Raw genomic sequence first — 27,587 nt, 5'->3', positions numbered from 1 at the left:
ACCACAACAATGTGCTGGTTTATACTGTAGTAATTTTTAATTTTCTGAGTAAATAGCACTAAACTTGCAAGGATCATGATAGACTGAAAATTTAGAGATCATAATTTAATTTGCCAGAAAGCCCTCAATTAAAAAACGCAGCCTTTTAAATGAGGCAAATACATTCTTGCACTGTATTTCACTATGAAACAACGCATTAACAGAGTTGCTTCATTAACAAATATTAAAGGAGAAGCTCTATCACAAGATGGCAGTATCTTAACCTAAAACACTGGGCTATGTGGTCTAAGTCAACCCCAAAGCAAATAGAACAAATACTCATCCATACCTGTGTACAGCAATGACTGAAGTGAAAAGTCGAGGACTGCCAGGCACAACATTCGTAAAGATAAACTCAAAGCGAGTGTTGTTGCACTTTGTTAAAATGTAAAGAGCTTCAGTCTGTCCTCGTAGCTTCTGTAATAACAAGTTCAAAGGCACCATTTAACAATGTCTTTACAGCAAACAAGGCCTGCAGTTAAAAAAACATAATATACTAAATACTCCTCATCACCCATACAAAAAAAAAACTAAAAAAAAAAAAAAAAAAAAAACAGGAAATAAATAGAAGAAATTCTAAAAATCAGAGCATGGGGAAGCGTTTTATTGATTTTCCAGCAACATAAGTTGCTGCACGACACGCTTGCATTCCTTTAAAGAAAGTTGTTTACTCGCATGTACGACATAAAATTTACTAAAGTTAATTGAAATTTAAAGGAAACCCCAGATGTGTGGTTTTAAAAATAATTTCTGCGTTCTGCAGTAAAATTCTTCTTTGCGGGCAAGGATGAACATACTAATATTCTTTCTAATGATACCCAGACAAATGTTCATTTTAAAATAGCAAAATAAAATAACAAAAAAACACAAGAGATTGAACAATATAAGTTTTGTTTCCAAGTAAACGCAGTAGTCGATCAAATGCTTGTAGTTTGAAGGTTTTAATAAGATGAAACCCACCTAGCTAAAATGATGGAAAACAAATATGGTAACTGGAGAAGCTATACACCTTTAAGTCTTCGACACTAGTTTTAATTTAGAAAAGGGTCACTTGTTACTCTCCCTTATTGACCCTGCACATAATACACCTCAAATAATAAGATTAAAAATGAATGAAACGAAAATAGAGCAAAATATCTGCACCTGTCTCAATTCATCCCATCAATGTTCTATTATGAGTACAATATGTAGGTGTCTTCATGTGACTCTCCAGCTCGCTTAGCATATATAACAGTGAGCTAAACCTCACAGTACAAAGCCCAGTTGCTGTTCTTCATTTGGCAAAGGAAAGAAATCCAAAGCTATTTTGGCATCTTGGGCAGCAGTACATTTCTGAAAACAGAGAGGATTCAAAGAGCCTCAAAAACATAGATGGTTTTAGCCGAGCCTACAGGGAAGGGGAGGTAGTTAAGAGGGTGTTGCAAAGGGTAACAGAAGGCCACATTTTTCAAGGAAGGTTCTATTTATGTCTTGCCTACACAGCATGTGCTGTCTCTTCCAGACCTTATTATTCTATCAATGAGCTTAGACACCGCACATTGCTTACCTCTGATTGGATTCATTATGACTTGCATTTGCTTGCTTCTTATTGGTCAGTTACCATAGGCTTTCATCCTTTTTGTTTATTTGTCCCTCCCCTGAAGCATTGGTGCATTACTTGTGTCCTTCCACTGCTATTTTTCTTAGGTGTTACTGTTTTCCTTATATTTAGGTACTGTACTAAAGTGTGTCTTTTTTTAACTGGCTTTGTCATGCACTTCTCCTCTCTTTTTCGGCTTGCCCCCCTTCAACCCTCCCCTCCTTCTACTGTCTGTTTTGGCTTCCAGCCACCCTCACTCCATTTGTCATGTTGGCTTGCCCTCACCCTTCTTTCCTCCCTCCCTCCCTCCCTTGTCAGTGTTGGTTGCACCCCTATCCTTCCTTCCTCCGTTTGGTGTTCTGTGTTGGCTTGCCCTTACCCTTCATTCCTCCCTCCCTTGTCAGTATTCAATCAATCAATCAATCAATCACAACATTTATAAAGCGCGCTATGTACCCGTCAGGGTTTCGAGGCGCTGGGGGGAGGGGGGGGCGTGGAGCGCTGCTGTTTAGCGGTCGAAGAGCCAGGTCTTGAGGAGCCTTCTGAAAGCGAGGAGGTCCTGGGTCTGGCGTAGAGGTGTGGGGAGACAGTTCCAGGTCTTGGCGGCGAGGAAGGAGAAGGATCTGCCGCCGGAGGTCTTGCGCTGGATTCGGGGTACGATGGCGAGGGCGAGGTTGGCGGATCGGAGTTGACGTGTTGGAGTGTAGAAGTGTAGAAGTGTAGAATTGGCTTGTCCCCCATCCTTCCTCCCTCTGCTTTCCATGTTTGCTTGCTCCCACATTCCGTATCTCTGTTTGTGTTCCATGTTGGCTTATGCTGCCACCTTCCATCCCTCTACAGTCTGTGTTGACTTTCCCCCAGCATCCCTGCCACCCTCCCTCCATTTGTTGCCCGAGTTGACTTTCCTCCGTTCATTGTTTGTTTGGCTTGACCCTACCTCTCTCCCTCCATTCACTTCATGGGTTGGCATGCTCACACCCTCCCTCCCTCTGTCTGTTGTTCATCTTGGCTTGCCGCCATTCAACATCTTCAGGTGCATTACTTTGGTCGTTGTTAGACAACCACTAGGCTGGTGCTGCAGGAAGCCTGAATGAGGGTCATGTGAACACCTCCAGAAGCCCACACAACTCCTCCTCCAAAGATGTCTCAGCGCAGGTGTCTCAGGAAAGGGGGGGATGGACAAGGGTGTCTCCTCTGTGTGGACTTAGGGCCGGGAATGCTGCCCAATTTAATCTCTAGGCAGCTCACTTAGGGAAGTTCTATGACAAATAATATGCACCCACTCCTTCAAAACACCAGTTGACCTCTCCAGGCACCCCAGGTCATTCCAAGCATCCCTCATACACCATCCATTTCCCTCCTTTCAACACTACAACCTTCCTACTACCATATACTTTACCTACCAAAGAGGACTCACACTTTGACACTGTTGATCATGACTCTAGTCCTAAGGATCTAATAAGTTGGCAAGGAGTGTACTAATCTCACTTGGATCTCATTTTACCTACCTAATAGAACAAATGTGACCTAAACACCTTTTTTCTCATCAAAGTCCTACATTATAAAATCTGGAATCCCTCAAAGCTATATAATGCCATCTCTCCTTTTTAACATTTACATGAAATTCTTACTAGAACTAATCCACTGTTTTAGCTTCCCTTGCAATAATTATGCCGACAATATATAAATAATTCTCCGATGGGAAAACCCCATGACATTCAAAACTCAAATGTTCATTTGCCTTTTGCCCATTAACTAGTGGATGTCATTGAGTCACTTCAAATTAATGCCCTCGAAACTGAGATATTTCCTTGTGATGATTGAAAGGCCTATGATTCTCTATGTGTACCAAAAATACCCAGGGAGATCATACTACTGGGTTCCTTCTGTGAGAAGGGCTGTATTCTGCTAAAGCACAATATTGCAACTCGCAAAGGCATTTTTCAGTGGAGGTAACTTACAAGGCAAGTGTTTCATTTTTAATTTGCAAGAGAATGGAAGCTCACCAGACACTGCTATCTAACCCCTGACAATGCATGGGCAGCAACACATCCAGCACAGGCACAGCAAGGGGGGGGGGCAACCTTTAAATTAACTTTAAACAATTCAAAGATGGATGTCTGGGCATGCAGTGTGAACCTTTGGAGTGAATAAGCACATGCAGGGATGGCCATCTTTCAAAGGTTTTTCTAAACCTTTCTTACAAAGGAATTTAAAATTGGCTGCCTGTGCATGCATGCAAACAGGCAGCCATTCTGACTTGCCTTTTGAAACAAAGTTTTGCAATTCTGCCAAAACCATTTAGAAAGAAAACAAACACTGACAAAGCCAAAAGGCCAGCAACCAAGGTCAGACCTATGGACTTAGAAAGACACTTAAAATATTTCAAAGCATCAACCCTCCCCCCCCCCCAACAAGGCTCTGGCAGTGTCAGAGGTGACAACTCCATCACCCAACCACTGAATCCTTAGAAAATAATAGCAAAATCACACATTTTGAGACTGATGCATAGCTGTCTGTGAAGGGTCTCTGCCCAAAAATGGCTACTCGTTATAAACATGTTCAAAAATCCATCACTTCTCTTGTGCCTGTTTAAGCATCTCTGTAAACCGTAAACCTATTTAAAAGTCCAGACCTCTAGTAGCTTTAAACCCAGGGGCTACAGAGAAATAAACACCTACCCCAAAAGTCTTCACTGAGATAATGTTGTCCGAGAAAGGCAAAAGAGGAATGCTCTTATTGAGAAAATACCATAAAGAATATATTTTAAGCTAAAATTTTAAATGATTAATATTGAAAAACTTCATAGGTGCCTAGACTTGGTATAAATAATTGAAAGCTGGTGTTGTAGTCACTGCTCTCCAAAGAGCTGTTAACAGACATTTTACAGTCCAGGATGTCTGGCACTCTGGACATTCTGAAGCAAAATATCTGTGCCCAGCTTTCTTAATGATATGTTCCTGTGCAGCAGAGGTAGATGAAAAGCCTTTTTGACATTTACTACACAAAAACAAATGCCATTTTCTCAAAGCCTCTTGGCTAGCTAGTTTGGCTCATGATAAGTAATCCACCCTGATTATAACAGAAAATTTATGCTTTTTTTGTTTCTCCCTTCCGAAGTTAATATCTTAACTGAGTTGGGTAGGGAACAATATTTTTCCACCTTTGAAATTTTAAATACAATTGGTAGATTACGTGTATTTTTGTTTTGGTTTCCTAAGGATATTCATTTTAATTAAGATCTGAGAAATGTGGGTTCATGTGCATTAACACACTGAGTAATTTTTCTGCGACACAGAGTATTCTCAGACAACAGTGCTATAAAACAGCATACATTAAACCTTTGTGAAAAGCACTGTTAAGAAAGTGAAATAAATGAAAACTGAGACCAAACTTATGTCTATTAATGATAACATTTACAGTACAAATGTTGTACACCAACTAACATTTTGTAGCCAGAAACGTAAACGTGCTGGCCTTGATCTGTGCAGTGCTTTAGCATTCTTCAAGAGAACATATAGATGGTTCAACTGTCACTCCTAGCCTATAGGATACACAGGGTCAAGTGCATTTGAGAAGGCATAGAATGAGTGGGCAAGTAAAACATGTTGTTACCTTTCAATGTGTGCATTGTCAGACAAGTGTTACACATCTGTAAATGATACTAAATCATTACGTCAGGCTAAGCGTATTAAGCACTCACCGAGTTAGCTGTTCTTGTTGTGATGGTTATCATGCAATTGTATCCAACAGCTAAAAATTTGAAAGCATATGGTACAGGTTAATAAATTAAATTAAAGTTAGAAAAGTAACAGTAAGCTTAAACTTGTAACATACATTGTTTCCCAATCTATTAATCAGCAATGTTTAAGAATTGTTTTGCATTGCAATCTTTCACAAGGGTGCCAGGAGCCACAGGTTTTTTAGATTCGAAGAAAAAAAAAAAAAACTCTAACTTTACGACGGTTCCAGTATTCTTGGTACAGTGGTTTCCCGTTTTCTATCTGTATTAATCAATACTGCTAAGAAGGTCACACGATAAACTGCCAGTGTGAATCTATATAGGTATGAATGAAAGTCAGTGGATCACTGTAGAAGGTCAAAAGCAAAGAGAAAGTCAACGTGTAACAGGAGAGGTAGCTGGTTTGTGGATAGATACTGCATCATTAATTAGTATAATAGAACATGATGACATCTGTGGAATGTGTGACATAGATTTGTTCTAGGTTTCCATTTGGCAGTTGCTTTCTGTGCCCTTTTATGTAGCAGACGTAACATTTTCTTTTAGTAATAAATACCAATTAATGCAATAAGAAGAGCGTGGACATTCATCTTTACAAAGTTTGCAACATGGATGGGATCCGAACCCACGTGTGCAAAACACAATGTGAAATCATTCAATGAAAAATTTACTTAGCAAAAAAGGGAATTAATGTGCTTGGTTGGTTACATTAAGCAGAACTTAATTTAACCATCACACCTGGAAGGGACATACCTGTTTTTGTGGAAAGAAATTAATAAATTCATTGAGGGACATAGGAAATGTCAAAGACAATTGGGTGAAGAAATTTGAGAAAGTTTTTCAAGACAGTGTGGGAAAGATTACAGATTTTTCCTACACTATTAAGGTGAAGCAAATTGCAATACCTGTTTAGCATAAAATGTGCACTGTACCATTGAGTATTAGGGAAGATGAAACTAAATTATTGAAAGATCTATGTGAACAAGGTATTATTGAAAAAGTTGAAGCAACTCGTTGGCTTTCACCTGTAGTTTTAGCCAAGAAAAGAACAGGAGATTTAGGAATGTGTGTGGATTTAAGAAGTTTGAATGATGCGATCTGCGTGGACAATTTCCCCTTGCCAAGAATAGAAGATTTAATAACTAAAATAGGGCGTTCTAGTTGGTTTACCAAATTGGATTTAAAAGCCGCATATTACCAAGTAAAATTAGATGTTCAATCTCGTCACTTGACAGCATTTGTGACTCCAGATGGAGTATTCCAGTTTTGTAGGTTACCATTTGGGTTAGCATCGGCAGCTGCCATTTTTCAAAGAATAATGACAGACATGTTTAAAGATAATCATCAAGTGGTGGTGTTCCAGGATGATATCTTAATTTTTGCAAATAATGAAATTGAACATGACCGGATTCTAGATTCTATTTTGAGTACATTGATAAAAAGGGAGTAACACTAAGAAAAGATAAATATGTCTTTAAAAGCAGAGAAGTGGAATATTTAGGACATGTTGTTTCAGAACATGGGGTGAAACCGAGACCTAGTCTAGTAAAAAGCATTGTAGAGGCTCCAGCTCCAGGGAATAGGGAACAACTGTTGTCTTTTTTAGGCATGTGTGAATTTTAAGCAACATTTTTAAAGGATTTTGCAAAGAATACCGAATGTTTCAGGCCATTATTAAAGAAAGGAGCTATGTTCACATGGTCTAACAAATGTGAAACTATGTTTCAAAAGATAAAACAGGAAATTATAAGTGCTCCAGCATTGCAACCATTTGTGGAAGGGAAGAAAACCATTGTGACAGTAGATGCATGTGAATATGGTTTAGGAGCTGTTCTGTCACAAAGTGAAGGTACATGTGAAAGTACAATAGGTTGTACTTCAAGAACTCTCCGTGAGGTAGAACGAAAATACTCAGTAACTGAAAAAGAACTCATGGCATGTGTGGAGTGTTGAGAAATTCAAACAATATTTATGGGGTAGACCATTTGTTTTGAAGACTGACCATCGCCCATTAGTGGACATTTTGTCTGGTAAAAAGGTGAAATGATCTACAGCTCGCATGGCAAGGTTGTCTGCCAAACTTTAGGAATTTACATTTACTGTTGAGTACATTCCGGGAGGAAAATATTGTAGGGCAAATTGTTTATCTAGGTTACCAATTGTAGATGCAGAAGAAGAAGATTGGGAGACAGAAATTGGGGAATGCTTTGTAGCATGTATTAATGATAGTAATATGTGTGTGGAGGAGAAGGAATGGGTGGATTCAGTAAATGAAGACAAGATTTTGAAAGAAGTAATGATCTTAATCAAGGCTGGATGGACTAAAGAAAAAAAATCTTTCAGCTGATTTGCAGATGTTCTGGAAAGTAGCTGATGAGTTGTCCATTGAGGGGGAGAAGGTAGTACGGGGAAACAAACTGGTACCGCCAGAATGTTTCAGGCACAGGATCATTTCTACAGCTCATACAGGTCATTTAGGATCAACCATCACCAAAAGGAAAATAAGAAATGACTTTTGGTGGCCAAGAATGGATGGTGAAATTTATGCTTATGTTAAAAGATGTGTTAGTTGCAATACAAGTGATAAAGGGTTGGTCAAAGAAGGGGCAGTTGAATTATTTTTTCCTTCACCACATCGAGCATGGCAAAGTTTAGGAATTGATTTTTTGGGACCGTTCCACATTCTACCACATAACATGAATTACTTCATTGTCATCATTGATCATATGTCGAGATGGGCAGAAGTAGAATCAGTGATTCTCCCGACTACTAAAAGTTTAATCAGTTGTTTGAGAAACATATTTATAAGAGAAGGATTTCCAGAAAAAATCCTAAGTGACAATGGTGTGCAATTTGTATCCACTGAAATGCAACAGTTTCTGAATAAGTATACAATTCAACACATCAGAACACCTTTATATCATCCACAAAGTAATGGTAAAGTTGAACTCTTTAATAAAGTGTTAGTAGGCTGTATTCAAGCAGCACACTTAAGTAACTCATGTGTTGATCAGGCAGTCAAGGGTTTGGTGTGGTCTTATTGCACCACACCAGAGTCCATTTGAACTAATGAGGGGAAGGAAAGCATCCACTGAGTTATGTCCATTCTGGATGGTGAAATTGTTTCCTGAAGGGTGCAACATGGAAGATGTACGGAAGACAGCTGAAAAAGTTTCTAATGAAACAAACATTAAAAGGATCAATAATCAGTTCATTACTGACGTATGCAAACTGAAAGTTGGTGACTGGGTACGAGGGAAGACTCCTGTTTTAATAAGGAAAGGGTTATAAAAAATTAAGGATTCTCAGCAAATTTGCGAGATGCGTAGTAATGCAGTAAAAGTTACAGATGGATGTTGGTGGAGTACATCCCGTGTGGCTTTAGATCCTAGTAAGACATGTGGAGGTTTTATCAAGCCTGAACCTGCTAAGTGTTTTGAGAAACACATTGTTGAAAATGGAAGTAATGATCTAATGCCAAAAAGGTAGACTCTGCGAATGCACCTCAAACCCTAGAAGTTTCAGGATTATGTTACTTCAAAAAATTAGTACAATGTTTTGTTTTCTGCCAATGGTTATGCAATTAGTTAAAGAAAAAAAGGAAGAAAGATGTGTACTTTAATCTTTTTTCTCTGCATTCAGTATTCATGTTAAAATTGAAAAGTTATGTGGGTTCGGTTTTAGTTTGTTTTATAATGTACACTGAATGTTTATGTACTGTAGGAATTTGGGGCCATATGTACGAACACCTTTTCCCATAGAAACAGAATGGGTAAAACCGTTTGCTACATCTGGCCCTTGATCTTGTATTTAAAAGAAGGGAGAAGTGTGGTGATGTCACTGGAGAAGCACAGAACATGATGACATCTGTGGAATGTGTGACATAGATGTGTTCTATGTTTCCATTTGGCAGTTGTTTCTGTGGTGCTTTTATGTACCAGACGTAACCTTTTCTCCTGGTAATAAATACCAATGAATGCAATACGAAGACGGTGGACATTCATCTTTACAGGTTCGCTTAAAGGGGGCCAGTGTAGAGTATGGGAGACCTTGTAACAAGGCACTGCCATCATCTAAATGCGAGTCTCACAGGAGCTTAAACCACAGTTCTGACACAAGCCACAAACATCTTTGCTAGATTCAAACCCCAAGCTTCATCCAGTGCCAGGTCACTCAGATGCATCCTACACACTGATCTTACCCTCAGTGAAAACATCAATAACAAAACCAAGATGCCTGGAACCATCACTATCAGTGTGCCCTTGTGCCTGTACCCCAAAGCAGCCCAGACAGTGTGCCACAGTTTCCATTAGAAATGGCTCAAACTGAGTTGCATTTAATTTCAGCACATCATTTACTAATTGATACAGTGGCATGGGTGTTTATAAGAAGCAGGAAGCACGGACTACCTAAATCACCAGGATTGCAAGTTGTAGTCTTTTTAGTTAGTCTTCCTAAATGTCTGCTGGGATCAATTGGAAATTAGAAGGGCAACTGTTTTGTTGGACGAGATGCCTACAACACCTTTGTTGGCTAGGTTACTGGGCCTGCATTTTCTGTATGATCAGGAAAAAGTACACAACTAATGAAGCCTGAAAAAGCTTTGGATGCATTCCTACCATGGAGTAAGTCTAGTACAGGTGACAAAATATTGTCGGTACTTCTGAAAAGTTTAGTCCTGTATAAGTACATTTTTGGGACCCTTGCTGTATCAGATTATGTAAGCTGCTATAAACATGATCCGCGGAAAACTGTGAAATAACATTTTTTCTTCAAAGTGGAGAATGAAAACAAATTACAATAATCAAAGAAGCAGTATTAAAAATGTTAAAGGGGAATTTTGCAAAATAGCAAGAAGAAAGGCATATTTAAAAACACAATATCTATATCATCAGATGACATGGGGTTATACATAATGTATGCTGAAGTAACTTTGAGGTCCAACTGAGGAGCAGTGAAGGATGGGGCTGGAAATACCATTCATGGCAATTCTAATGTGCTCAAGCTTTGCAAATGCAGGCAAAATGAGGCAAACACAGAAAATGCTGCCACTTCACAAGACTTCTGGTTCACGTCCCATTGTGCACGACCTCCACCCTTCACCTATACACCACCAACCCCCACAACCAACGTCTATGGTTTTTGCAAAATGTCATCCTGGTACTTTTACTGATTGTACTCCTTTCTTCCCAACTCACTAGTTGCTTGCAGCACAGGCAGTTGGGCTAAAGCTACTCAAAAGACCACTGCCACTTTGCAGTTTACCATCACCCAACACCACTTCTTTCATGCTTTTCTAACATGCAAGTTTGTAGCAAAGTATATGTTAATTAAGGGAATGTTTATGTCGTGAACCTCCCAACTGGGGGGCAGGGGAGCACTCTTGGTTAAATCTCCTTAGCCCTCAGGAAATAATTGCACCCCCTTTAGAGAAAGGAAGAACAGACAGGCATCTCTCACTCTTTTCTGTGCCGATTTACGGTGAACAAGGAAACTTTATTTCCGAAACGCATAGGGTTTTTTGGATGCCTATTAAATTTCACTTCAGCATACTCTCATAGTTATTGCATCGGCTGAACTATTCATAATTTTCCTATCTATTTAAGCCTATATGTAAATTTTCTCTCTTTCTCTCTCTCTCTCGCTCTCTCTCTCATGTAACTAATCCCCTAAACCTCAGAGCTCTTGCATATTCCCTCAAACAATCAGTCTTCATGTTTACTGCTCTCACATTCCTGTGTTCCTTTATATCTTACTCCCCAGTGATTCTCTGTGGACAGTGGAGGGAGCCATGCTGTGCAGCCTTTTGTTTTTTTCACTGTAAAGCATAACCAATGCCTCTGTCACAGACACGTTTGAAAGGGAAGCATCAGTAACCAATTTTACCTGATAATATAAAATGTTTAAACTCAAAAGAATACCTTCCAATAGTGGCTGCCTCTGTTTTATTACCAGGATGGAAACAGATAAGCATATATCACATACAGAAACCTTCTAAGTGACCTAGAGGGTTTTGTCCTTCCTAGAAGTTTCTGAGATTTACAAACATTTAAATTGTGAAAAGGTTCTCTATCCAAGGACTCGTTGCGTTTTAATTCGACAGCTATTTTCTTAGTTTAAATAAAATTCTATATGTACCCTTAAAATGAAGGCAGGAACTATCCTAACTAATGGCAGCCTTTTCGTTGTGGAAGGAAAAGTAAGGGTCTTTTGGCTGGAAGAAACTAATGCTCTTCGGTGCTTCTGGAACAGTAGTCTGTCATCAAGAAGTTTGACCTCAAAGGACTTATAAATGAGTGCAAGGTGAAGTCCAGAAGAAACAACCTTGATAGGAAGATAAAAATGTCCAGCAATGATAGGAATAAAAAGGGATGCTGGGCTACAAAATCTAGATCCTGCATAAGTATCAGGAAATTGGCTTTTTCAAATAGTTCTATTTTGTTATTTATGTTGCTCCAAGTCTGATTTAAGGATGCAGTTCTTTAATAGCTGCTTCTTTTTGTGAATTCAATTAATTCATCTCATTTTCTCTGAGATACATACAGAGCAGAGAGAGGCTGAGTGAGCAGTAGTATTGAGTTTTACTAATTTGAATCACTAATGAGTGGTTTAAAGTATTATGAACTTTATTCTGAAAGAATTTACCCATGGCGCAGATGACCTTCAGCCTGCAGGGTTTCTAAAGAATTTGAGAGTATAGAACCTGCTGGTGTCTTTGAAGGTTTTGTAGGTTATTTTAAAGAAAACTGAGCACCTTTCTTATAGAATGGAGTTGATCCAAGAACCAAGAGTTATTATGACTCCAATGGGCAACGTTGCTTCTTTTGACTGATGCGTGTGAGTGAATGGAATTATCTTGAAAAATGAGAAAGAACTGAACTTACACTAACGTCATCAATAGCCTGCGGACAATCAGAATCATATATATTTTTAGATGCTTTCTGTGATGGCAAATTGAGTGGTATTAGTCTTGATTGTGAAGGATGGTAGGTGAATGAGTAAAGATATTTGTAGATGGTCTGACCAGTCAATTTCAATAGGGGAGATACATTCCACCTTCTAATTAACATGGAAAACCAGATCTATGATATCACCTTTAGAATGGGCTGGTACGTTCGTCCATTAAGCGATTAATTGCTCAGCACAACTTGCAACAAGTACCGGAGTATATTTATCTGATGAATGACTCCAATTGACCCTAAGGACACCCAAGTACATATTGCACTCACAACGAAGTTGTAATTTGGCAAACATTTTGTGAAGTGGGAAATTAAAGCTCTGTGGCTCTAGAAGAGTGATAAATTACATGTAACTAAGTGGAAGTGTTTGGTGTGATTTCCTAAGCAACAGAGAGAACTTAGAAATAATTGTATTTAGAGGTGAGATATTTTGTACACTAAGTTGTTTATTAATATTGAGACCCCACAACCAGTGTTCTTTCATCTAACTGCTGCCAGGATTTTGTAACCACATGGGATGAGAAGGTCTAATAAAGGGTGTGAGTGTGAGCTTAGCCATGTTTCTGTAAAGATGAAATAGACCAAGTAGGGACACATAAAACTAAATATTTCAAAAAGATAAACAATAAAAATAAAATACAGAAAACTGTCACTTGCTAAGGCAAATATCCTTAATTAAAAAATATAAACTGAATATACCTTTAACACAAACACACACATAAACACACACACACACACGTGTGTACTTTAAAATTCGAAAATGTTTTTTATTTTACATTTTTTTCGAAGTGGTTTTATTAGCTTCCTGTCTCCGGTATTTTATATGGGAGGGTGTAGCAATATCAATGAGTAGCCATGCGTGGTGCCTGACTTGCTCCAAGCCCGGGCTGCAGTACTTTTACAACTGTCTTGGGACCTTTTTGGCTGTTGGCTGTAGTAACTTTAAAAGTGCAGTTTGTGAATACCAATGAGCTTACTCTTTTGTGGGTGGGTATTTCCTTATCCCACCTTAAACTCCTAGTTACCTTTTCCTAAGACTCTCCTCATACAGCCCCTCCCATTTAGTGATAAGCGTTTCTCCTTGTCCAGCCACTTCCCAGGTTCCTCCAACATTACTAGTAAAACATATATCTACATATGTGGAGATCTCTGCAAAAGTGGCTGAGGCCTCTGCATACATATACGATAGCACAGGCAGAGTTCTCCTCATGTAGGTCTGTGAATAGTATTTTGCAGCATGTTAATATTACTATTGTAGTACTACTAAACATACTACAAAGTACAGTTAGTTTGTGAAAAGGCCACAAATTGGTCAAAACTCCGATTCATTTCTGACAGGCAAGGTGAATTTAGCAATTCTGAATAAAAAAATAATACTGTCCATGTCGATACCATTATAATAGTAGAAACTGATGTAACGCTAAATGACTTTCAACATTAGCATCAGTTGGGGAATGTGAAGCTTGTTTAAGACTACCAAAGATAGATAACAAATACTCCTGTGTCATATTGTCTGATGCACAGAGCCACACAGTTCTAACACTTTTAACAGTCAGAAAGGTGATGGATGAGGACTGTTTAAAATTAAACGTTGATTGAGTTTCATCAGTGCACACATGCGTTCCAAGGTCTAGGTCTAAAGAACTCGCAGAGCAAAGCAGTGTGCTACCTGCCATTGACAGAACCAGGCATCAAATATTGTATTGCTTAGTAACATTTACGTAACACTTACTAACCATATGTGGAAGGATGGAGGTCTTGCCTACGTGGGTTATCCACTAAACAATGTAGGGTACATGGCTGGAAGCTGTTGTCTTTGTTTTGATCCTATGTGGCAAGTGTTTCAATGTTGCATGTGATGAGTAGCATGGTGTGGTTATTGCTTTATGGAATACAGCACCTAGCAGTGCGACAGGGGACTGTGAGTATAAGAAATAGCATTTAAGAGCCTGCAGAGCTGATCAAAGTTGTCAGCATACTGAAAACCATAATCAGCGTGCCTAGCTCTCACACTTCTTCATTTAAGCTGGTTAGAGCACACAGTGGCCATTTTGAGGTGTTTTTTTATGTTTATGGTCCTCAGCAGGCACAGATTGAGGAGATGGATGGTCAGAAGATCTGCTTGAATGGACTTTGTTAAAATCATCCCTTATATGATTGTCATTGTTAGAAGTCAAGAAGTCCTAGTACGTACTTAGTTGGAACCTGCAGTGGTGGACTACATTAGAGTCTTCTGGTGGCCAGCGGTATGAGGCAGATCCCTTCAGTTATTCCAATCATGTTCAGTTGATAGTGAGACGTTTTATGCTGTGGACCGGTGCTATACTGGGTGATAAATATGATTTATAGTGGTTCAGCCTTACATGAGTGTAAAAGTGCCAAGCAGTATAAGGGAATTAATATGCAGCCTATCTTAAGTACTATTATCTATGACTGCTGAGTATTGTGGAATTAGAGCTAGCGAGGGACAGAAGGTTTTGGATGAATTTACATTACTATGCAACACAGATGTTAGATACAGATTAGCCCTTCATAACTTACCTGAGAACAGAAAACTGTGAGTGTTTGCCAATATGAAAGGAGTGTGCTGGTCAGGCAGTTTCATATCTGTGGACAGTTAATTGTAAATAAAGGAACAAGTATCATTGAGGATTGGTGTATTGAGCTTGGAAACAGACGTTTCCCCTCGCTTTTTTTTAAATCTAAGTGCGCCTGAATACTTCAAATTGTGGCTGGTGATGATTTCCATAGTTTGAAGGTTTCTACTGAGAAAGTGGTGCCTCCTATGCATTTCTTATAGTAAGTCAGTATGATGATCTGTGGCACAAGCCTGGAGTGCGATGTCCAATTTGTTTTCATTGCTTGAATTTAATTTGTAGGTATATTGTTCCACTTCCTTGCAAAGATCTGTGGACAGTGCTAAATGTCTTGAACATTGCTTGTCTAGTTACATCTAGCCAGCGGAGTGCTAGCAGAACTGGTGTCATGGATTCCCTGGGGTAGAAGTGGAGGAGTCTTGCAGCAGCGTTGGGGATAAGAGGTAAGGAAGTTACAAAGACTCTGAATAAGAGATCAGATATGATGAACTTCTGAGGGGCACCACAGTGGTGGGTGTGAGAGGCTGATGTGAAAGGTAGTAAGTATACCAGGCTTTGTCTGCCTTTGAGTTATGAGGCAATCCATTTCACTTCAATTCATTGCATTTTCATGTATTCTGAAGTGATCGAGTCTTTCTGTAATATGTGATGGTTACCAATGTCAAATGCTGCTGATAGGTCTAGAAGAGATAGGATGGTCTCTCTGTTGTTGTCCGCTGTAAATTTAAAGCCATCCCACATAGGTATGAAGCCTGACATAAACTCAACTTACTTTCCTCAATATACTTGGAAAGATGAGTAAAATACGATTTTTTAAGTAAAGGAACTATAAAATATAAGAGAAAGTGCAGGATAAAGAGAATAAAAGACATAAAGAGGGTGAGAGTAAAAGGGAGAGGAGGAAGAGAGATAGGAAGAAGAGGAGAAACAGTGAAGAGAAAGGGGAGAGGAGGCAATGGATATTTTTAAGGTACAGAGTACCCATGAGGCACCGACTCAACACCCACCACACTGACCATTTGTTAGATGGAATTCTTGTGTGGGTGGGGTGCTCAATCATGCAGCACCATGGTCAAAATCAGGAGAGGCAGGGCCTTGTAGGAAAGTCCTCCTTTTTGCCCTGGTCCCCCCCAAACTTTGTGGACAGGTACTGGTGGTTACTGACTCTTGGCTGTGCCCTGGGTACTGCTTACCAGTCCCAGGGCCAGTGCTCTGTGTAAAGAGGATATGCAAATTAGGTTAATTATAATTGGCAAAATTATCTTAACTATAACTCCATAGTATATGGTAGGGCATGAGGTTTAGGGACCCCAGCATAGGTAGTGCCCCCATATGTGCACTGCTGAGGTGCCCAGTGTCATTTTAAAGGCAGGCCTGCATTGCTGGTTGTTTTTAAACTAAAGTTACATGCAAATTCGACTTTGGAATTAAAAGTAGTTCCAAAGTCTTAAACTACCTTATTTTTACACATAAGTCACCCCTAAGGTGTGCCCTATGTGCCCCTAGGGCTGGGTGCCATGTAACTATAAGCAGGGACCTTATAAAAATAGTTTTATGAGCCCTGGTGAGGTAAAAACAGCCACATTTGTTTTTCCCTCATTGTAGTGAATGGCCTCCATAGGCTAGAATGGGGAGACTTTATTTTACTTTTAAAAATCCCCTTAAGTAACAGATACTACAAGTTTGGTATCAAATTAATTGTTATAATAAATCCCACAACTTCCAGTTGTTGGATTTAATATATCTTGTTCAGGTAAAGAGTTTTAAACTTTACCTGAAAAGCTGCCAACTTCAGCCCTGCAGTGTTTTTGCTGCTTTGCTCTGATTGGCCAGCCTCTGGCAGCTTGGCCAGGCTGCCTTGATGAGGTGTGAAGTGGCCTGGCTCAACACAAAGAGATGTGCCTGGGGGAGGCGATCTCCCCTCAGTAGATGGGGAAGCAGGAAGGCGGAGGGCTGCCAAACTGGTCTTCAAAGGCAGGGAAGGACATTTGGAGAAACCCAGCAACACCCTCACATCCTGCAAAGCCATGCAATTAGGTGCCCCCTTGATTAGATTAGGAGAGGGCAGGAGAGAGGTGTGTTTAGGATTTTTAGCCACACCAGTGGGTGGGCCCAGCCAGATGTAACCTCTAAAAATCACTTTCAGCCATGATGGATTTTTGAGGAATGTTGCTCCCTGGGATTGTTTTTCTGCCACGCTTCCCAGGAAGTGGTCATCACAGGGGGAAGGACCTGCCCTTGATTGGAGAACCAGGACCCCCCTGTTTTTCACCCAGGAGCAAGGATAAAACTAGCAGACCTGCACCCACACCTCACATCCCTATCAGATTCCAACAAGGAAGAAGAAGGGCTGCCCTGCTGGACCCCTGGCCTGCACTATGAAGGACTGCACCAGTTGTACACTTGGGCTTCACCACAAGAAGGACTTTGCCTGGCTTCAACTGGTTCAAGGAGGGACTCCTTGTTTGCTACAGGTGAAAACTTGCTAACCAGAGTCCCCTGCACCAACTCCTGAAGAAACCAACCAGCTGACCACTGTCCAGTGGCCAAAAAGGAGTTTGCGCCAGTGGCATTCTGGGAGCAACTCAGAGCTTCTGGAACTTTGGGGTGAACTGTGGACCTCAAAAGAGCCTTAAAAGAACATCTGGAAGAAGATCCAGAAGTTTGGAGAACTTTTGGAAAAAACGCTCCATAGAGGGACTGACCAGTCGCCGCAACTCTAGCCGGCTTACCTCAACCGCAACCCGGCCTGACTTGCAGGTTCGTCCCAGTGAAGAAAATCTCCAAAAAAGTGACTAAGTCTGAACGTAGGAATTTGACCGGGACCTCACAGCCAGCGTATCCGAAGAGGGCTCCCAGGATGTTGGATCAAGATTCAGGTTTGCCCCAGTCAAAAGATTTTCACCTCGGAAAAACGAGTAAGTCCGAAGGTAAAAATCTCCATCGAGGGCTCCCGCGACGCGTATCCGAGGAAGAGTTCTAGGAGGTCGGATTGGACTGGCAGGTTCGCCCGCTGAAGAAAATCTCGAGAAAAATGACTAAGTCCTAAGGTAAACTCTTGACCGAGCCCTCCCTCTGGCTGTAGCCAAGCCGGGCTCCATCACGGTCGGCCTTAAACTTTGACTTTGCCCCGGTCGAGGTGCGACCAGATGACCAGATAGGCGCTTTTTGTTTCTATGCGCTAGAAAGAAATCATTCTTTAAAAATTCATATCTCCGGTTCCCCATATCCAATTTTATTCATTTTGGTGTCATTTTAAAGCTAAAAATATTTCCTAAATTTATAAACAGATTTTGGATTTTTAAACTGTTTCCTGTGTTTTATTTAATTACTGTTTTGTGATATTTGAATGCTTTACGCTTTGTCTCTTAAGTTAAGCCTTGTCGCTCGTTGCCCAGCTACCAAGGATTGAGCTAGGTTTAATTTACTGAGACCTAACTGGACCTAAGTGGAGGTTAGTGGCCTGTTGCTAAGTGTAGGTACTTACCTGCCCTTATCAATAACCCATTTTCCAACAGGCCTCTAACGGTGAAGCCTCGTGTTTATAACAGAATAGGGGAGGAGTAAGGCAAGTGAATGGCAGCTGAGGCAGCCTTTTCATTACTACGAGTCTGTACGTGAGTGAGTAACTGAAGTGAAATTTGATCAAGTATAAGTGTGTGAAGAATGGACCTCCAACACACTGTTCTGTCTTGTGCTCACCCTGAACTTGCAATCAATTTCCTGGGGTGCCAGCAGGTGATTTAACTAAGGTTATTTTCCTTTCCAGCAATAACCTTGCAATTTTTCAAATTATCTATAGGAAAATATAAAGTTAATTGTGACCAATGTCAAATCAGTATTCTGTATTGTGTTATCTGCTGTTATTTTATGTGTCAAGTTATGGGTGTGAAAGGGTGAAGAATAGGGTACAGATCAAGGAAAAAGTGCCCATCATGATGATCTTTTACACCCTCTATCCCACTATAGTGCAGAACTATGTTCCGCAGAGCCTAGACTACCCTCAACAGCAGGAGGCAGTAGGTGAAATCAAGATCACGTCATAAGTGAGAAAATTAAGTTTATTGCCAAGAGGACGAAAGGGAAAAATAATACACATTTAAAGCTTGAAGATGACACAATCTGGGCTGCCCAGAGCACAAACAGAGAGTTAGGAGGACATATAAATACTGCAACAGTGGGAAGTGGGTGGTGTATAGATCTAGCAGTCTTTTCTGCGACATTTCAGGGACTTTTGATGCATTTGAATGCACTTCAGAGTATATCAGGACACATACCGAGAGTTCAAGCACTGCTTTGCTTTAGAGTAGAAGGACTATTCTGCTTACTACCTTAATCTAAGTCGTGTTTTTTTGTACTTCCATCAGTTTGCATTATGCTCAGGACTTGAATGCTCCAATGTGGCCATAAGATAACTTTGTTGTGCTGTGTAAAATATCTAAACAAACATTTGCTTCAATTTCCTATTTAACCTCTAAATAATCCACTTCAAGTCAGGTCACATAAAAGATCAACTTTTGCATACATACTTGTATTAGATCTTTTAGAAAGGTTGGATTGTTTTGAACATTCAGGCCTTATTACGATCTTGACAGAGGGATTTCCGCCATCCCAAATGTGGTGGATATCCTGCCCGCAGTATTATGATCCCATTATATTCAAGGGAGATCGTAATATGGCAGTGGTAAAATCTGTCACATTTGTGATAGAGGAAACCCCACTGTCAAGGTCGTAATAAGGCCCTCGGACTCTTGTGATTGTAAGAATGCTTCTGGAAGGAAAATATGCATTACTGTTTCCACATTTGGTATGAAAAAGTACATTCGCTTACCGAGGTTAACTCGAGGTAGTGCCAGGGAATGCCAAATTATTCGTAAATTTGTTACCATTAAACGACCTGCAAAAATAAGGAATTATAATATGATAACAGTCAGCAAATTAAGTGCTATAGTAAGTCTTCTTTTATCACTGCTTTGCAGTTGTTCAGAGAGTTTAAAATCATGTGTAACTTAGCAATCTATACATTTTTACATTTCTCATTGCAGAATCGGAACTCTACTTCATGTAAAATATTTTAGTGCATATACTCTATGGCTTACAACTCTTTATATTACAAAGACCTCCAACAGAGCATTTCAGGACCTTAAAGGTGTTTACAGCCGATTTCCTTTCGCGTGTCCACTTTTTCCTACAGACTTCTCCGGAGTCAGTAATCGTGGAGAAAAGAGTATTGCTCACCTGTCATTAAAAGGATCGCAAGTTGAGTGACAAGTGGTGAATAAAGTAGCGATTCTGGCAGCGACACCACATGTGCAATGGTAATTAGTGTGGGAGGTGCATCTCCACCAGGAGAAGCCTAGAAGAGACCGCATATGTACAGAAGAACAGTGTTTCCTGCGAGCACCATGCATGCTTGGAGATTTTAGAACTAAGCATGCTCCAGTCATTAGTGAATATTTCCTTACCTTTCTGCACATGCCCAATGTGTAAGGTTCATTATAAAGGAGCCTTTCAAATGGAAGGAAGCTTCATACCTGTTTCTCTGGCCCAGTCAGAAGCTCCTTCCTGCTGAATACCCACGTTGCTTTTCCAGTTCATCCAGCGAGATTCTTCCTGTTTAGTTCCTGTTCTCACTTTCTTTTCCTTAATGCACTACTTTTCTCCAGTTTCACTTTTGCTGTTCACTTTTGTTACAAGCCTAGTTGCCACTCTCCTAAAAGTTTCTTTCCAGCTCTCCTGGAGTAGTAGCCTACTGAAGCAAGTCGTTGCCAGTAGTTCCTTTGGATTCAGGCCTTTAAGAATCATCTAGAGTATCTTTCCAGGGCAATTTTCTGAGCAAGAACATCATATTTTTGTCATTAAACACTCAATGACGCTGGAACCTTCTAGTTCCTTTAGATGCCGAAGAGCAGTACAGATGTAGTATGGCATCCTTCTACTACATCCTTCTACTAAACATGTAAGTGTTGATAGCTTCCAAAAGTGCATCCTTGCAAACAAAGAATGGATTACTGCTAGTTGGACCTGTAAGAAATTGAGTTGCTGGTGTACTGGGGTGTGAGCCCTGGTCAAGCAGCAACCACAGTCCTTGTCAAGTTAAGGCACAAGCAAACCCCAAATTAACCTGTGCTCACCTCGATGGTAGCTTACCTTACAGGCAATGTGTAAAGTATTTGTGCAACATTTAAAACAGTTAAACAGTGAAAACACCACATAAATATCCCACTCTAGGTTACAAATAAAGGCTTAATTTATTAAATACAACAAATGACCAAAAGGACAAAAATCCAATCAATAGAACAAACTGGAGATATTCAGTCTCAAGGGTTTTAGTAAAAATAGTGCCAAAAGGTATAAAGCACCAACTGTGGACATCTGGTCACCCCAGACTAGGTCAAAATCAAATGTTCAGGCTGACAGCGGTGGAGTGTGGGCCAGTAACAGTGGCAGAGTTAGGCCTATTGAACAGAGTATCCTCAATCCTGGTATGAGGAGCATTGTGAGGATCCACATCAAATATGCGTTGCACAGCCGAGGTGATGCGTCAGTTCTGGGATGCTGCAAGGCTGCAGTGCGAGGTCCTGTTATGTTGAGGGCTTGTGATGTGAAGTTGAGAGTCAGTTATGTATCGCGCAGGAGGGGCTATGCATTTGTTCTGAGGAGCTGCAACACTGGGATGCGCAGTCTGGCTTCGTCAAGGCTGCTGGCGATGATAGATGCGAGGGCCTCCAACGAGGATGCGTAGTGTAGTGGCGGTTCCGAATGCCATTGTGGGTCTTTGCGACTGGTCCAATCCACGCAGGCTTGGAGATGCGTCAATTTCGGTGGATCAACAGAGGCTGGCAAAGCACCTTAAGTCCACTTCCAGGGGTCCAGGACTGGGGTGACACCACTTGACCTGGGTAGATTCACAAATGGCAGAGTGCAGGTGCAAGGTTGTTGGAACCTTCTGAAATTTAGGTCTAGTCAGAAGGCCAATTTACTAGCCATTAAAGTCACTATGGGGTTCTGGGTTCAAGAGATGTAGGTCCAGTCCTTCCCATTCAGGCAGGAGGGCAGCAGGTTAGCACACAAAGCAGGAGTCCAGCAGAGTGGCAGTCCTTCAGCAGCACAGAAGTCCTGATAGAGTATCCACAGGTCTAGAAGTGTACTGAAAAGTTGTGTCTGAGATCCAGTATTTATACCCAGTTGTGCCACGGAAGTTCTTTTTATATCCACTTGTGCCACTAAAGTGGGGGAGACGTTTCTAGATGTTTCCCTCTGAAGTCCCCAGGCATCCTGCTTTCCCTGCCCTGGCTCAGATTAACTACAGGGAGTAAGCAGCCCTTGGTTCGGAGGTAAGACACAGCCTGTTCAGGTGTAAGTGGGGCTATGCCCAGGTCTTCCCTTTCATCCTGTCAGTGATGGCCCATCCAGGCACACCTACGCTTCCTATTGTGTGTGGCTGTCTAGGACGAATACATAAAGCTCAGCTATCAGCTACACCCAGTCATGTGACCAAGGTACAGGTGACAGGCACTAAAGGGAGAAGGTAGGAAAATGCCAACTTTATAAAAGTGGCAATTTCAGAATCACACTTTAGAATTCGACTTCAGTATAAGTTAAGGTTTAAATTGTGATGCTAGGCACCAAACATGGACTAGTTACCTATTCCTAATTGGAAATTACACATATAAAATGTAAAACGAGAATTTGTGTTAGTCTACGGGAGAGGTAGGCACTGCAGTAGTGAAAAACAAATAAGACAAATAAGATGTTTTCAATGCCCTCTGGCTTGTCCAGGGCCTACCTTAGGGGTGACATATGTAAAACAAGCATTTGGAATGCAATGGGTCTCGCATATTTCAATCAAGGTGTCATCTTTTGACAAGAGCGCTCACAAGCAAAAAAAAAAAAAAGAAGAAAAACAACATGAATGGAAACTGTGAAAAGACGACTTACCAAAATAAAATAAAATAAAATAAAGTTAGCTGTAAAAAATAAAACTTTGCAAATTTAGTGGACGGCAGGGCATGTTTTTGCCAGTCACAAGCATTCTGTTTGCGGACACTGGAAGTTAGAATAAAATAGTACCTCGATCACATTGGGAGCAGCGGACAGGCACTGATTAAGTTGAAAACAATTAGTGCTTGATCCCTGCACCACAAAGAGGAATGGAAATGATGCCAGACATGCCTTGATGAATTAAGAGGTTGTAAAGAAGAGTGTTGCACAAACCAACAAATAGTGAGTGACAGGCGGGCTCCAAGCCCTTTACTGAACACAACCGTGTCTCACATGCGAGAGGCATGCACTCGCAGGCTAAAAATGAAAGGTTTGGGCGCGGCCAAAGGTTTTTTGCCAGGTCGACATGGCAGTTTAAAACTGCACACACAAAGGCAGCAATGACAGGCCTAAGACATGTTTAAAGGCCTGCTTAGGTGGGTGGCACAATCAGTGCTGCAAACACACGAGGAGCATTTAATTCATAGGCCCTGGGTATATGTAGTGCCAATTTACTCGGGACTTATAAGTAAATTAATTATGCCAATTGGGTGAGAGTCAATTCTACCATGATTTAAGGAGAGTGCAAAAGCACTTTAGTACTGATTAGCAGTGGTAAAGTGCAGAGCCCTAAAGCCAACAAAAACAAATTGAGCAAAAAGTGGAGGGCAAAAACAAAAGGTCCAACAGGACCAAACAAAATAACACAAAAACTATGCCACTGTCTTTGCTTCTAAAGGATGATCATTCTTACATCGAATTACCCTACCAACCCTTATGGCACAATCTCGCCCAACATCCAGCAAGTAAAAAAAAGACCTAGATAATATCATATGCAGACAATACGTTGCCCTCTCCCATAGTGAGGGACTGCGAAGTATTGCTTCTCCACCTATGGAAGCTGAGACTATTCTAGGTGCAATTGTTAAAGCTAGTCTAGATTTTTTTACAATATTTTATATTCCACCTTACTAGGGAATTTAATAGACACCTACACCTAGCTTGGAACACTCTAGTTTCTGGAGTCATGGAGCAGAAAAGTCCTTTGTGCTCCTTTTGGAATCCAAAGATTCCTATATTGGCTCCCCAAGGACCCTATTTACGACCTGCTGCTCAGCATTCAAGTGCTTGCAAAAACAGGAACAAAACGAACAGATGACTGTCAGAATGCCGAACAATGTCAAACATTCACCTCCAGTCAGAGATCTGGGCCTAAATCCAACATTTTTTGCCCACCATGCCACCCCAGTTTGGATCCAGCCATATTCAAATCAGTCTGAACTCTGCTCCCCATGAGACCAGCCCAGACCGAACTGCCAGGCCAGGAGCTCCCTGGACTGGAAAAAAAGAAACTTGGGACTGGTTTCGGGGTACCACTCCTCATCAGCCAGGCTAGCTTGAATCCATTGCCCACCATGCCACCTCTGTTTGGACCCAGCCACATGCACATCAGTCTTGACCCTGCTCCCCATGGGAACAGCCCAGCCCGAACTGCCTGGCCAGGTCCTCCCTGGACCGGAAACATGCATCCTGGGGCCTGGTTTCCAGGTATCACCCCTCATCAGCCAGGCTAGCTTGAATCCAGTGCACAGTGAGCCCGGGACCCACGTCTGGGCATGCCTGGTGCACGGAGGGCGTCAAATGCAAATAACAGGTGGCATAAGACCTCTGGAAGTTTTTCCATGTTATGCCAGCTTTCACGTGCTTAGTTGCCTGTATTAACGTGTTCACTCTAAAAGGTGCATCTTGGAAAACACAAAAGGAGGGGATCGCTTCTTAGTGGATCTAAAAAAAAGTCAGAGGTACTTGAGATGGCTTCCTTCTCTATGGCCTGTTGAAAAAAAACACTACTATTCAATGTCTAGTTTTCTAGGTATTGGGCACTTTCTCTTGTTGATACTTAGCATGAATAATAGGCTGGTAGAGCAGTACTAGTACACCTTAACCCCTTTGCTGCTGGGCTGGCTTCGGGCCCTTTGTTGGCTATTTTGAGTAGTTTGCGCTTAGGCCTTCATAACTTTTGTCCACATAAGCTATACACGCCACATTTGCATCCTTTTTTTCCAACATCCTGGGGATTCTAAAGGTACCCAGTGTTTGTGGGTTTCCCTGGAGGACACCAAGAAATTAGCCAAAATAGAGCAAACATTTCGTTTTTTTCCCAAAAATGCAAAGAAAGGACTGCAGAAAAAAGCATGCGGTTTTTCCCCTGAAAATGTCATCAACAAAGGGTTTGCAGTGCTAAAATCATCATCTTCCCAGCTTTCAGGAACAAGCATACTTGAATCAGAAAACCACATTTTTTAACCACAATTTTGGCATTTTTCGGGGACATACCCAACTTTGACTATTTTTTGTGCTTTCAGCCTTCTTCCAGTTAGTGACAGAAATGGGTATGAAACCAATGCTGGATCCCGGACAGCTATTTCTGAAAAGTAGACAAACTTCTGAATTCAGCAAGGGGTCATTTCTGTAGATCCTTCAAGGTTTTCCTACAGAATGAAACAACTAAAATTAAAAAAAACTTTTGAAATTGAGGTGAAAAAAGAGCCATTTCTGCCCATGTTTGTTTCTATAACTTTTTCCAGCTATGCAGATTTTTGAAAGCAATATACCGTTACGTCTGCTGGACTCTACTGGTTGCAGGGGTCTATGGGGCTTGTAGGATCATCAAGAACCCTAGGTACCCAAAGTCAATAAAGGAGCTGCACCTTGCAATGAGTTTTCATTGTACACCGGGTATACAGCAAATCATTTGGTGAAATATAAAGAGTGAAAAATAGGTATCAAGGAAACCGTTGTATTTCCAAAATGGGCACAAGATAAGGTGTTGGGAAGCAGTGGTTATTTGCACATCTCTGAATTCCAGGGTCCCCATACTAACATGTGAATTACAGGGCATTTCTCAAATAGATTTCTTTTTGACCACTGTCTTACATTTGGAAGGAAAGACAAAGGGCAATAACACTTGTTCTTCTACTCTGTGTTTCCCCCAAGTCTCCTGATAAAAAATGGTACCTCACTTGTGTGGCTAGATCTACTGCCTGAAACAGGAAACACAAATGGACACATCACATTTTTACATTGAAATCTGACGTGTTTTTTGGGAAATTGCTAGCTGTGGATGTTGGCCTCTAGCTCAGCTGGCACGTAGGGAAACCTACCAAACCCGTGCATTTTTTAAAACTAGACACCTAGGGGAATCCAGGATGGGTGGCTTGTGGGGCTCCCACCAGGTTCTGTTACCCAGAATCCTTTGCACACCTCAAAATTTGGCAAAACAAATAAACACTTTTCCCTCAGAGTTCGGTGCTGCTAAGTTCTGGAATCTGAGAAATTAAACAAAGTTCATCATACTTGTGTTTTCTTACCAGGTCTCTCATCATACCACAATATGGCACTTTTATGCTAATTGGTCCTCATAAAATCTCCTATATATATATGTATATATATATATATATATATATATATATATATATATATATATATATATATATCCATATATAGAGAGATCACTTTTATATGTGGGTGTGGTTTTCCTGGGGGCCGATCGCAGAGAAACCACACACGCATTGACAAAAGTGATCTCTCTATCTATCTATCTATCTATCTATCTATCTATCTATCTATCTATCTATATATATATATATATCCTTTTATTGTTTTGTCTGAGGGAAAACAATAGCGGGGCACACTTCAGTCAGAAGTTACTTTCTTTTTTTTCCTTAAATGTGGAGAATGATACCTGAAAATGTTTCCATACACAAATTAAAATATCGTTAAATTCGGTTATAGTAAAAACTGTTATTTACAGTTTTTAGACATGTCAAAAGTGCCATATGACGTGCTGGATCAAAAAAAGCGAGGCATTATTTCATTTACTATGGTACTCAAATATTCTGACTTGGAATGCATGAAGGGCTAAAGAAGTCAATGAAGCATATCTAAATATGGTTTTCATAAGAAAAGACCATCTCTGGAAAATGGTTTGAAGATACTTTGCACAAGCTAACACATGGGCACATTGTTGTAAGCTGTTTGCGTACACATACCGCCAAGACTCTGCATTCATTTGTAATATGAGGAAGAAAGAGGATCAATGAACTGAATCTTCAGAGCACTGAAAGATGGAAAGTGTGAACTGAAAATGGACAGGATGAAGGCATGGACAATGAAAATAAACTAGGCAATGAGCATACTCCATGCATTTACATATACACTCAACACATGAATGCTTGCATCATGCATGTGACAAAACAAAAGCTTACTCCATTTCCAACGAGGCAAGTCTTATTACCAAGGATTGCCACACAATGCAATAAACATATATACTTTGGTGCCGTTTGACGAATCTTCACAACATTTTCAAAGCTATGTAAAAATAATTTCAGCTGATGTCTGGAAAGTTATGGGGTCATATGTTAATCAGGGCGGAGAAAAAAGGAGGGTCCCAAAACGTGTTTTCTTCATGCAATTGCACATTGGGATTTTAGAAACGACTACAGCCCAACTGCTGGCCGGAATTACACTAAATTTGGCAGGAAGTTAGCTCTTGGTTCAGAAAGAAACTTTTCCGTAATTTGGAGTATATACATTCAGTAGCTTTGGAGTTATTAAAGGAAAACAAACACTAGATATATAGGGATACAGATCCTTCATTGCTCCACACGTGGAGGATCCGTGCATCT

General features: G+C 40.6%; 1 protein-coding gene across 1 annotated transcript in view; it reads right to left on the bottom strand.

Annotated features, from left to right (window-relative positions):
• Positions 1-27,587, bottom strand: part of BBS5 (Bardet-Biedl syndrome 5) — a 137,655-nt gene that overhangs the window by 85,138 nt on the left and 24,930 nt on the right. Inside the window, exons 3-5 of the mRNA XM_069225288.1 lie at positions 19,748-19,813; positions 5,322-5,371; positions 329-456 (exon numbers count right to left, since the gene is read on the bottom strand). Of these exons, the coding sequence (XP_069081389.1) occupies positions 329-456; positions 5,322-5,371; positions 19,748-19,813 (244 nt within the window). The remainder of the gene's footprint in view (positions 1-328; positions 457-5,321; positions 5,372-19,747; positions 19,814-27,587) is intronic.

This window comes from Pleurodeles waltl, chromosome 3_1, assembly GCF_031143425.1.
Source record: "Pleurodeles waltl isolate 20211129_DDA chromosome 3_1, aPleWal1.hap1.20221129, whole genome shotgun sequence".
Taxonomy (NCBI): Eukaryota; Metazoa; Chordata; class Amphibia; order Caudata; family Salamandridae; genus Pleurodeles; species Pleurodeles waltl.
The sequence above is the reverse complement of the archived record's forward strand: the minus strand, read 5'-3'. Positions and strand labels throughout refer to the sequence as shown.